Source organism: Haliaeetus leucocephalus, unplaced genomic scaffold (genome assembly GCF_000737465.1).
Source record: "Haliaeetus leucocephalus isolate CR32 unplaced genomic scaffold, Haliaeetus_leucocephalus-4.0 Scaffold151, whole genome shotgun sequence".
NCBI lineage: Eukaryota > Metazoa > Chordata > Aves > Accipitriformes > Accipitridae > Haliaeetus > Haliaeetus leucocephalus.
The window spans coordinates 2,080,756-2,093,034 of NW_010972587.1; the positions used below are offsets into that span (position 1 = coordinate 2,080,756).

General features: G+C 37.1%; 1 protein-coding gene across 3 annotated transcripts in view; it reads left to right on the forward strand.

Annotated features, from left to right (window-relative positions):
- NUP107 (nucleoporin 107kDa) overlaps positions 1 to 12,279 on the forward strand; it is a 31,277-nt gene that overhangs the window by 4,426 nt on the left and 14,572 nt on the right. For 2 of the 3 annotated variants that reach the window (XM_010561749.1, XM_010561751.1), the window contains 9 exons: positions 2,608 to 2,744; positions 4,709 to 4,844; positions 5,380 to 5,483; positions 7,408 to 7,535; positions 7,848 to 7,896; positions 9,102 to 9,173; positions 9,663 to 9,751; positions 10,666 to 10,744; positions 11,704 to 11,817. In XM_010561749.1, the coding sequence (XP_010560051.1) occupies positions 2,608 to 2,744; positions 4,709 to 4,844; positions 5,380 to 5,483; positions 7,408 to 7,535; positions 7,848 to 7,896; positions 9,102 to 9,173; positions 9,663 to 9,751; positions 10,666 to 10,744; positions 11,704 to 11,817 (908 nt within the window). The remainder of the gene's footprint in view (positions 1 to 2,607; positions 2,745 to 4,708; positions 4,845 to 5,379; positions 5,484 to 7,407; positions 7,536 to 7,847; positions 7,897 to 9,101; positions 9,174 to 9,662; positions 9,752 to 10,665; positions 10,745 to 11,703; positions 11,818 to 12,279) is intronic. The other variant, XM_010561750.1, reaches the window with a different exon arrangement.

Consider the following 12,279-nt stretch of genomic DNA (forward strand, 5'->3'; position numbering starts at 1 on the left):
TATCTTCAAATTAGAGCATGTGTATACCATCTTGACCATTGTCTGTCTTCAGCGAAGATCTTTATTTCAGTTAGTGTTTTGATCTGTCAGCTTGCCATGATTTTGTTGGTATGAAGTTTCTGTTTTGTCTATTTTCAGAAAGCTCAACAGTACAGAATTTCATAAGAGGTAGTGTACAGTTTGTTTTTGCAGCAGCTACCCCCAAACCATATAGGGAGTTGATGTCAGGTGAAAGTAGAGATCACAGATGGAAAATACTCTGATCAAGAAGGTTTAATGTTGAGCAGTTCTGTTCATTTGTATGGCCGGTCAGCACAGAGATGTAACATCAGGAGATGTTACTAGACAGCATATACTCTGTAAACCTGCCATCTGTTTTTTAACAGACTTCAGAAGGAGACTGTCTGGTTTCTGAATAATGATTCTCTCTGCAAACTTCCCTAAACGGCTGATGGTTGTTCATGTGTGTGCCTATGATCTGTGATAAACTTTCTTCAAACAGCACTTTGAGTGGACAGAGAGTCCTTCCAGAAGGTTTGCTATTTGCTGTTCCTGCACTATTTAATCCGAAGACTTCTGCGCTTCTTCGTTACAACTGCATTTCTCCTTGGCATCCTGGCTTTCATCTGTTTTACCTCTGGCACTGCATTGTACAGATTTTCTGAGAGTCACAAGTGTCATCAGCAACATACACTAGAGCTACTTCTCTTTCAAACTGTCTGAAGATTCTGCAACAAACAAAGCATCGGCATTTTCACTCCTGTTTCTGTTCCTGTTGTACATTCCCATTCCTACAGTGGGACATTTAAAGTGTTCTTATGAAGTGCATCCATTATCTCCTCTCCCAAGGACAAGGGGTTTTGCTTCCTTTGATGTCAGTTGCTCCTAATTGTGGCTTTGGGAGTATTAGAAACTGTATGTGAGGATTATTCAACATAGTTCTTTTCTGCCACCCTGTGAATTCTTAACCCTTGAGTCCATTGTGTCATATGGGTAGGGGGGGTTACAGCAGTTACTTTCTGGTACCATGGAGGAGAGAAGGATTATCCATTAACAATTTAAATGCTTTGATCTGCAACTTCAGAGTCAGACTGTTAATGCTAGTAGCCATAATTCTAGTTCAACAGGTTGAAAATTGATTTATCTCTTTGATTTTCAGTATGCCTGACTTTCATGTCTCAAGAGTTTAGGGAAAGTTCATTGGGAACAAAACCTTTGATTCTTCAGCTTTCTCGATCTGTGTGAAACTGATGCATGGAAAACTAAATCTACCTATTGATACAAAGCCTTCTAAGGTCCCTGTACCTGTTTGCAATGACCTTGCCCCCTTATAATTTGAGGGTGTCGGAGATCTGATGAGATATACTCTTGGCGACCTTCAGGACCAGGGAAATTCCAAGAAAGTTCTTTTTACCTCAGGCACTGGAAAAAAAAAAAAAGTGCCACAGGCATTTGATTTTCTGCTTCCAAACTGGATGATCTGATAGAAACCCTGGACATGCTCTTTATTTTGTGGTTGTATATGCTGTTGTGGGCATCTTTGATGCCTCTGATTCCAGCAGTGCAAAAGGAAACATTAATGATCTCAATGCTGACTGACGCTGTCTTGTTATCAAGAACTGCTGTTGAGGGTTGTACAAGCACTTCTCTCTCCAAATTTTCTAACAAAATGTTGGGACTGTGTGTCATTCCCTCTTTACCACTGTTGACACAGCTCCTGATTTGGCTGTCACTGTCAATGTTTTTAGGTGGCTTCCCAGGCTGTTTGTGATTGATAAGGGGACCAAAGCAGCTACCGTCTCGATGCAAATTTTGTGGTCTTTGGACTGTATGAAGGTCTGTTGTGGTGGAGCTCCCTGTTGTCATAGGCTGTGGCATTTATCATCTTGCATAGCAGTGTCTCCATTTTTAACATGGGTCAGATATTCCTGGGAACACCAGCCGTTGCACTCATGTGCAGGATTATCTGGAGCAGATGTAGTGCTTGGTGGAGCAGACTTGTGGTTGCCTTTTGCTTTAAGGGTTTGGAGACCAATTTCCAAGGAAGAGTGACTTGAGATTTATTGCTATCTATGTTAATGGTGTGTATTTACCAGTGAACTCTAGTAACTGAAGGTGCGTCGCATGTTTGGTGCATATGTACACTCACGTTCAACCTGGCTTCAGACTTCTATCTGGAATGCTGCTGGACTTGAGGAGGAACTGAAATGACAGTAGATGGGCTTTGTCTTTGTGTTTATACATGCCCTACTTGAAAAACTAGGGCTTGAGTATGCTCCAGACTTGGTTAACAGGGTGTTTGTATAACTCCAGCGTAACTAGATATGTAGATTATTAAGTTCCATTATTGATAATTAACCTTATTTCTAAGTGTTGTTGGGCCTAAGACTTCTTTTTCTTTTATAATTGCCATTTGTGGCTTTGGTACAAGCCTTCTGGTGGAAGGAAAATGAAGATGGACAGGAGCAAGTTATTTCTCCATCAGGTTGGTTTGTCTGTTTCTTGTGTGACGGAGCAGGATTTCATAAATACTTCAATCTCCATTATAAGATTTCTTTTGGACCTCCTTGATAGAGCATAGTGGCCTTAAATACTTTTTCTTTTCAGAAAAGGCACGGTCTCTTTCAGCTACTGCACTAACTCGAAGCTCCATGAAGCCATCAGATGTGTCTGCCATCCTAGGAACAGGAGGGAAATCTCCTCTGATTCTACCAACTCCTGGACTTTTTGGCAATCTGTCAATGGTAAGATGGTTAGAGCACCTTCTTCTCTTCTTGCTTCTGTGAAACTTATAAGAAACTACAAGTTTACAGTGTTTCAGTGGTGTTTGCACCAAGGACAAACTGGGTGGTACAAGCTTGCGAGTACTACTGTTGCTGCTTGCTACTAGTATTATTTATTACTGTGGTGTTCTTTGAGATGATGTGGTGAGGAATAATGGGGGATTTTAAGGACTTGCTAAATACACCATATGTGTTAAGCTAGTCCTTATAACATCAACTTGTAACTACAAAAATCCTGACTTTGCTTGTTTACAAATTCTTCAAAGATAATTGTTCTATGTCAGCAAGTTAAACCTTCAGAATTTTTCTTATTTTAGCACTCTCCAGTATTAGGCTTCACTCGGATGTTAAAGTTTGGACTTCAAAGAACAAGCTCTTCTGATCACTTTTCAGATGATAATTATCTTCTACTGTAATGTCTTTGGAAAAACACTGATTAGAAAATTTATCAGTAGGGACATCTGAAGTATTTTATCTCTGTTTATTTTTAAATTAACTCAAAACAAGTTAAGATGTCTTTCTGTATGTGCATTTTAATTCATTCTCCCTTCTAGTTGTTTCTATAGTTTGTTACAGTCCATTTGTTTCTTTAAATTATCAGGTTCTGGGGCCTAGTTGACCAACATGTATACAGCTCTTAGCAGTGCCACTTTTCCTCTGATTCAGAGCCTCTTGTCATTCTGTAACTAGTGTTTTGTGAGTGGAGTACATTTTAGGTTAGCATTTAGTGCTCTGACTTGAATCCTGTTTAGATTAGCAGGGTGAAACTTGGGACTAGACAAAGGCTTTCACAGGAGGGTGATGGAAAAAGGACTTAAAATTATGTCTTGTGGAAATTTGTGGTAGATAAGAACACTTACCAGCCCTTTTTGCATTTCCCACAGAGACCCGAAATGATTTTACTGGAACTGAGTTTCTTGTTATTTTTACTCTGCAGTCAGAGTGCTTATAGCATTCTGTTCTGGTTGGCTAGAGGGCTCTAATGGCAGAGAGAGATCAGACAAGAGGAATACTGTGGTAGAAACTGGGGCATAAAAGGAAGAGTAACAGGTATATGTCCACAGGTTTTGAATATACTTAAGCGACTGCTACAGCAATGTCATCTGGTTCCCTGTTTGTACTTGTTTGGGTGGGACCATTTTAAGAGTGGAAAAAAGAATCAGCCAGTGGCACATCTCTAGGTCTTTGTATAGCATTAATTGCTGCTGAGAAAGCAATTGCTGTCATGGAAACAGCTACAGGAAGCTGTCCTCTCCGTGCAGTGAATGTACAGTCTATCTTCTCTTTTGGCCATTTTGCTGCTCTGATGTCAGATAAGTTATCAAATACCTACCCTGAAATACCCCCCACGAAGTATAGGTATGTCATTATTTCCCCCTTTAATATTCTGATACTTGTTATTATTTTAAACATATATTGCTTCATTTGATTAACTGGTTTTGAGCAGTTCACCAAGAAGGCTGAAAGACTGGTAAATGGTTCTGATTCAAATTTTAACTATTTTGCTTAACTTTTCACAGCTGCTTTATGACCTAGTCAATGTTATTCTGTCTTTTTACTTCAAACGACAAAATACTAAGTAAACATTTAGCATACTAGAAATGAAAGTTTAGAGTGATTTATTTGTTTTAAGATGAAAAGTGATACATGGTGTTTTAAAGTAAACGGTCTTATTAGATTAGCTTCTACCTGAGTATTTCCTGGGAAAAAAAAAAGAGAATTTCCTTTTCCCAGATTAAAATTTATCTTTTCAGAGCTGTTTGTTAAAGGCATAGTTGCACCTTATCTAAAGGCAGTTATTTCATTATTAGTTTTTTAGGATTGCTCTGTTTATACCATTCATATAGAAGGAAGAAACTTGGAGCTAGGCTTATAATAGTCTGTGATTGCTATTTATTTTCCTTATGTTCTTGTTTTGCTTTTAGTTGGATGAAACTAGCTGGACAATGGCACTCTCGCCTCAGCAGACAGGAAAGTTCGTAAATCTAGACATGTCCAATACGACAGAAGATGTCACTATGAGTGCTGTACTATTGCGTGAGGATGATCCTGGGGAAGCTGGTGAGACAATCTGAAATTTTCATAATAATTGACCACATTTTTTATTAGTGGGATATAAATACATATGTTCTTTTTTTTCTGTATTATTTTGCTGATATTCCTTTGTCAAAAACAGTCTAGTTTTAAAAGTTCAGAAAGTTAATCTCTTCCAGTTATGGGAGTTTTGAGACTTTGTGTCTTCTGTGGAACCTGATGGCACAAATGGGGTGCTCTGGTGACATGAGATGCCAGCTGGATTAGTTTTGTGGAGATACGCAAATGATTTTTTGTTAAAACTTTCACAGATGACAGGTTTACAGCAAAAGTTGTTTAAGTATTTGACTTACCTCGTAGCTTCTGTGTGTCTTAACTATCTTAGTTGATAAGTTCTTCTGACTTTATGGGATATAAATAGTTCATATCATCATTGTCTTCATTTAGATTTACAAAAGATGATATGCCTTGTTATCAGAAGGATTTTTTTTGTAGTCTGTTGCAGTTTTTTTACCAAATTGTGTCTGACTAATATGGCTGTTTCTTCTTAAATCTGTTCTAGCTACTATGAGCATGTACTCAGATTTTCTGCATTCCTTCTTGAAACATACATCAACTACCATTTTTGATCTTGTGGATGAGTATGAAAGTATTTGTAACAGTCAGGTAAGTAGTTTGCTTGGGGTTTTGTTCACTTTATTTTACAGTCCCTTCCCAAAGTAGTATTGCTGTTTTTCTTTAAGCTGAGAAGTCATAGCGCTTAACATAGACACTTTAAATCTTCCAGCTGGTTGCAGTCTTATGAGTCACTGAACACTAGCACTGAATAGCATCTCTCTTTCCTCATACACTACTTTGGCACAGGAATACCCATTGTGTAGCTTGCTGAATACTAAAAATGTCATCTGGCTGCCATTCCACTACAAGTGTCAAGTGACAATAAACATGAGCAGATGTATAGGGTTTTTTTTTGTTAATGATAATAAGCTGGATTAAAATGTTCTTATTTCTCTCGGGTATAAATAAATAAAATCATTGTATTATGATGCTTTAAGAGTTTTCTCCTACATTACTAACAATCTGGCAGTAGAGGGCTCAACATTAGCTTTAAAGTGTCTCTGCTTTTAGACATATTTTTTTTATTTGATTGGCTGTTGACCGACAGTTCAGGATCAGCAGGGATTGACAGTTTGAAAGGAAGAAACTATGATGCTTCTATCAATAAGTGTTGATCATAGAAGAGATAGGTAGGCAGGTAATTTTTTTAAAGAGACTTCATACCTCTGTCTGTTGTTAAGAAAGCGCATTCTTGGTAGAAGGTTGCTAGTCCTGTTTTGTGCAAACTTGTTGTTGGGGCTGGCTAAGTTGGAGAACGCTGAGATCTTCAATGACGTGTGTACCACAACTGTGTTCCCAAGTGGGAAGCGGACAAGAGAAGGAAAATAAATATGAACTTGATTATTTTGTGAGATGGTGGAACTTCTGAGCTTAAATGGAAAAGAAAGTCTCTTCCATTCCTCCTGTTAGAGTATGTGGATACCATCTACAACATCATGGAACATAGAGTGGTTGTTTTAAGCCATGTGGAATTGGGGGGAGTTGACTGCATGTTACCATACAAAAGCAGAGTGAAGGATGCTGCTCCAAAGATTGGCTTGGATGTTGCTGAGGGGGCTCGAGGTGGGGGTGGAGGGGCAGCCCTGAGCTCTCATGCTGCCTCTCCACTGTACCCTGAGATCAGCCCAGTGGCTCCTAGCAGCCATCAACTCTTTTCATATTTTCTGGAAGATGATAGAAGGGAAAGAAGATCATGTTCCCCTCTTGCATCGTGGTGGTACACATCATTCTTTTCTCCAAATCTGTTGCTCACCTCCCACTTGAAAACTGATGAAGATATTGATGCCTGACAAATTGGGTACTCCTAAAATGTAAGAGTTTGGGGCTGTTCTCAGAAGTAGGAGGAGCTCTGGAACTAGCTACTGATGGAGAAAACTTTATTGTCCAAATTTTCTTCATAATAAATAAAGGAAAAGATAATAGAATTTCTTTTTGGTGATACTGTAAATTATGTGGTAACCAACAGTTTGGGTTTCCTCATTTAACAGAGCTAGAAAGGAAAGGGTATCTTTCAGACACTGATAAAAGCATAAATGCTGTCGCAAATACCAGTAGGGCTGACTTTATGACTTTGTTTGGTATTGATGTATATGGAAAAAAAGTTGGGGATTTTGGTGGTTTGTTTTTTGTGTGGTCTGGTTTTTTCAGTTTTTTTCAGTTTTTTTCTTCTCTCCTTCCCAGTCTTCTGGTGCTTTTTAATTGATCAACATAAGCTGTTTTTATCCTGCCTTTGTACAGTGCATTGCAAAACAAAGCTGCTCTCTTGGTTTATGGCCTCTAGGCTGTGTTAATATTATTTTTATTAATAATTAAGGGAATTTATGGTGTGGAGTATCATTTACCTATTTTGGAGAGATGGTAATCAAACTTAGTTGTTGAAAGCATTCAGGATAATGAAAAGATTGCTGTAATGGCTTAGGAAAAAAATACAACAATGGACAATATTAACTATGTATAAATTTATTTATCTCAGGTGAATATACTAGGGAAAATAGTTTATCGTGCAACTCCTGGACAGCAAAAGTTTTCAAAAACTGCCAGTGTGTTGTGGCTTCTCAAGCAGGAGATGGTAACTTGGAGACTGTTGTCCTCGCTTTATAGGTAATTCCTTTGAAATGCATGTTATGTTTTTACACTGACCTGACTTTGTTGGATATATTTTTAATGAGTTTATAAATACAGAGTGAGGCAATTAAGTTCCTATTGAACTAGGTGCTGATATATATGTCTATTTATTATCTATTTACAGAAATGAAAGTTGTAAACGGGCCTATTCTTATTACCTTTGCAACTTCTGGTATCTTTTTAAAAGAACATTTTTGTAATGGTATTTTTAAGGGCTTTCACTTACGCATTCTGCTGAATTTTCTCAGCTTTATTTTAATCATTAACGTTTTGCACTTTTCTTTCTAGAGATAGAATACAGTCTGCACTGGAAGATGAAACTGCATTTGATATCACAGTAAGCTTGGACTTCTGGGAGGTTTTTTTAAGCGATATAATAAGCTAAATACAAGCTAAGTGCTTGTATTTTATTTTTAGAATCTCAATATTGCAGCCACTCAAAATTCAAAGGTGAAGGAAGGAATGTGAACAAAAAATGAAACTGATTTTTATCAAGACAAATATTAAATTTTTTCATATATTGTGAAAAGTTAATTTAAATATTCGATTCTGAAAAGAAAATGCTAGTGTAAAAAATATTATAAACTATACTTTGTTTTATTTCCTTAAGTATTGCACATACACTTGGAAAATCCACTAGAAATAACTATTTATTTCTTTTTAAAAGTTGCATCAGTAGCTGTAATGTTCCCATAGGTCAGAGATAATTTTGCTTTGCCTAAAAGAAGAACATGTGCTCTCAAGCTGTCTAGCCTTTGCAATCCTGATTCCAATTTATCTCAAGAGAAATCCAAATTTTTTAGCATTCTTCTTTCAGCTGTAGTCTTCTTGTCTATGTCAATATAGTGCTTCCAGCTGTTGCTGCCAGAATATGCTTAGGAAGGCAAAACAATAAGTGACTGTGCCTTTGTAAAATTTATGATCGCAGTTGCTTTTTTCTCCGTCATAAAATAGCTTCCTCTAGGATTCCCACTGCTAAGTTGTCACTATTAAATTAAACACTGTTGTGCCAAAAAACAGTCTCCTCCTACCTGTGTTTTTTAGGAAAATGCATCTTCTGTTCTCTTTTTGTTGCAAGTCTAATGAAAGCTAAATTAATGCAGGATAGCAGATAGAAGGATCAGGGTTCTGGGGTTAGGTTTTGGGGGTTTTGGAGGGTTTTTTCGCTTGTTCATGTTAAGTGTGTGTATGGTCTTGGAAAATGTCATCTTTTTTTATGTATACAGTAATAAATGGGATTTAGGATAATATGAGTGCAGTCAGTGGAATCAATGGATCTACTATGTAGAATCTTTCTGTGGTCATACATCTGTGAATTATATTCTGAATCTCATTTTTACAGTTTTTAGTGTAACTGGATGTAAAAGATCATCCAAATAAAACAAATATATAGTGTCATCCATTTTTAAAAAAGGGGTAGGGGAGAGGTAGCATACTGAACTTGTAGAAAGTTTATGAGTTAGTATGTGTCCAATTTGGTATTTGTGGGTTTGTGACAAGTTTTCTTTTCCATGAAGTAATAATCAGCTTTTTCTTAAATAGGTTTTAACTGCTAGTGAAAAAACGAACGTAGACAACTTGTTTCAGAAAGATTCAGTTGTTCGACAAAGCCAGGTATGATGGAAAGTTTTTAAGATGAGAATGGAAAATAGATCAGTAGACACTTATATGTTTATAACACTAATGCTCTATGCACTTTTTAAAGCTGTTTCTGATACTTTTTTTTTATATTCACTAAAGTGTGTTGATCTTTGTATGCGTAAAAATAATGCTCTTTAGTTTCTAAAGATCAGAAATGTTTTTCAGGCTAGCTTGGAGAGGGTGGAAGGCTGAGAGCTATTCCCATTTGGCTCATCTGTTACTGTTGATGGTGATTAATAAACTATTAAATAGCACTGTAGTAACTGCAGCATCTAGTGAAAAATAGAGATCAAGTGCCTAAACAACCTTCATATTGGATACTTTCAAAATGGAATAGTCTTCAGGATGTGTACACCTTTGGTTACCGTGTAGATAACGAGTACATCCAGAGATGAGAGGAGGGCAGTTAAAATATTATTTGTTACATGTTTGTTTTAAAAATGCAATTTAATTTTATTCCAGCTGGTGGTAGATTGGCTAGAGAGCATTGCCAAGGATGAAATTGGGGACTTTTCCGATAATATTGAGTTTTATGCAAAATCTGTGTATTGGTGAGTTCAGATTTCTTTGATTGTATACATGTTCCCATTGAGTGTAAGATTCACATGCACAGACACAGAATCACTCTTAAAAAAGAAGTGGATTTTTAAAAGTTGTTCAGTTCATTCACTTCTTTTTCTTTAAATTCTTAGATGTAAAAATTGAGATTTTGTACCCATCCACTGAAGTGTATCTTCTCAAAAGTCAGTTACTGCTTTTGGGAGGCGAGGATGGCAGGAAAACCATCAAAGCAACTTAATTTAATCTTAACCTGGATGCAGATTTGGTTTTTTCATAATAAGGCACAATAAGAGATGGTCACCTGCTGATCAGCCTATTATTTATGCTGGATAAAACTATTTTTATTACGTGTTTCTCAGGTGGTCACTTCTTTGTCTGGCTTTAATTTTGCCTGTTTAAGTTCTTGTCATCACTTTGTGTCACTGACCCTTCACCAGAAGCTGTTATTGTCATCTTTGTTATCAGTGGTGGGTTTTATGGCAGAAAAGACCAAAGACTACCTTTCATGCTAGATGTCTAGAATAAATCTGATTTTAATGGCCAGTGAATACAGGCTTTTGGAATCATGTGTTCATCCTAAGTTGAATTTCTGTCCTAGACTGACTTTATAGTGAATGCTAGTGGGAAGTTTTGCTCATGCAGAAATCAATTCATAGTTAAATACAGGAATGATTGAAATTATGGATGCTTTTGAAAGAAATCAAAGATACATGTATTGATTCTAATATTGTACTTCTTGTGAAATGTTCCATTTTCACAACAGTAACACAGTCCATTGATAAACCAAGCGTGTCTCTTCTGTAACCATATTCCATGTAACAAAAAATATCTTTCAATATTTGTGTCTCATTAAAAGATGCTTGCTAAAAAAGCATTTTTCTGAAAAGCATTTCACTGCTTTCAGGGAGAACACACTACATACCCTGAAGCAGCGACAGTTAAGTACGTACATTGGAAGTTCTCGAGCTCTGGTCACAGAGTTGGTAAGTGTTATTTAAAAATAAGGTTTGGTTTCAAAATGGGTTAGAGAGAGCATATATGCTATTTTCACAGCCTTCCACCGGCTTTTAGATAGTTGTACTATCCAAAAGCAGTAGTACTATCTGAAAATTAGTACAGAAATTGTGAGGCAGGGCACCTCTGGAGTTCCTTTTGGGATATGTGGACTTCTGTTTTCTTTCAGCAGTCACTTCCATACCCCTACCCGCCATCACAGGTGTCTGTGGTCTAAAAAAGCCATTTAGTTTACATAGTACTTTTTATGTCTGAAACAAACTCATTTTCCTAACCAGAAAAGCTTATAAAACTGTTTGGAAGCCCTTGCAGGTCAGGGCATGCTGTCTTTATACAGTAACTAGTACAATGAAACCAAGTCCTGATGGGATTCCTTGAGAGCTACTATAGTAAAAGCTAATAGAAGAGAAGTTAAGGAGGGAAAGGACTGTCTGGTAGAAGGAGGTAATGAACTGTCTCAGTGACAGCAAAGCAGTCGTAGAAGATTAATTCAATTGGGCAGTGATCTGAGGTATTTATTGACTGACTTGAGAAAATCTGTTTGGATTAAATAGAAGCAAGTACAGCTGTTGTGAAAAGCCTTCTCAGTCAGAAGGTGGAGGAGGAGGAACAGTTTGGTAGGTAGAGAGGCAGAAGGGGAAAGGATGTCTGAAGGTGAGAAGAGCTGGAAGATGAGAAGTTTGGGGCAAAAAACAAGGTGGTGGAGTAAATAAATTGCAATGGCTCCTTCTGATAGGAACAGTGACAGAAGAGGAATAAAAGAAATGAGAGAGGAAAGACGGGGAAGTATCATGCTAGATATTACATGGGTTGTACAGATTGTTGTGCCAATGTGAAAAAGTGACTCCAAATTACAAAACAGCGCAGGAAATCATCGGAAGAGGCATATAGGCATTGTGTGGATGGATGGTGACTTTTTCCCTTGCAGGATCCAGATGCTCCTATAAGACAGAAACTGCCACTTGATGATTTGGACCGAGAAGATGATGTGAGGTTATTGAAGTATCTCTTCACTCTCATCAGAGCAGGAATGACAGATGAGGTAAGCTGCAGAAAGTTATAGTATCTTCTTGGTTAACTAGTGTAAATTATTTACATCTTACTGTTAAGGCTAATGAAAAGCTGTATACTAAAATGTCTGTTTAAATTTGGCTTGTAGTGATTTAATTTTCAATTTATTATCAGTACTGACAGTGATAGACTGCTAAATTAGTATTTTAATAAAATCTTCCATTTAGTTAAGTAATTTTGGGTGTAGGATACATGTTATGGAAAAGATGATGTATCTTTGCTTTTTTTGGTTGCTTGACAGTGTTTTTTTACTGTAGTGGCTTGATACTAAACACTGCCAGAAAAACACACAGAATGTTTCAAAGAACTTCCTGACTGCATCTCTAATAATCAATGGATTATCATACAGGCTTCCTTCTAGATATATTAGAGTAGAACACACTTGCAATTTTAACTAGACAGAGAGGTTTGATGTATGCTTTTCTTAGAAATA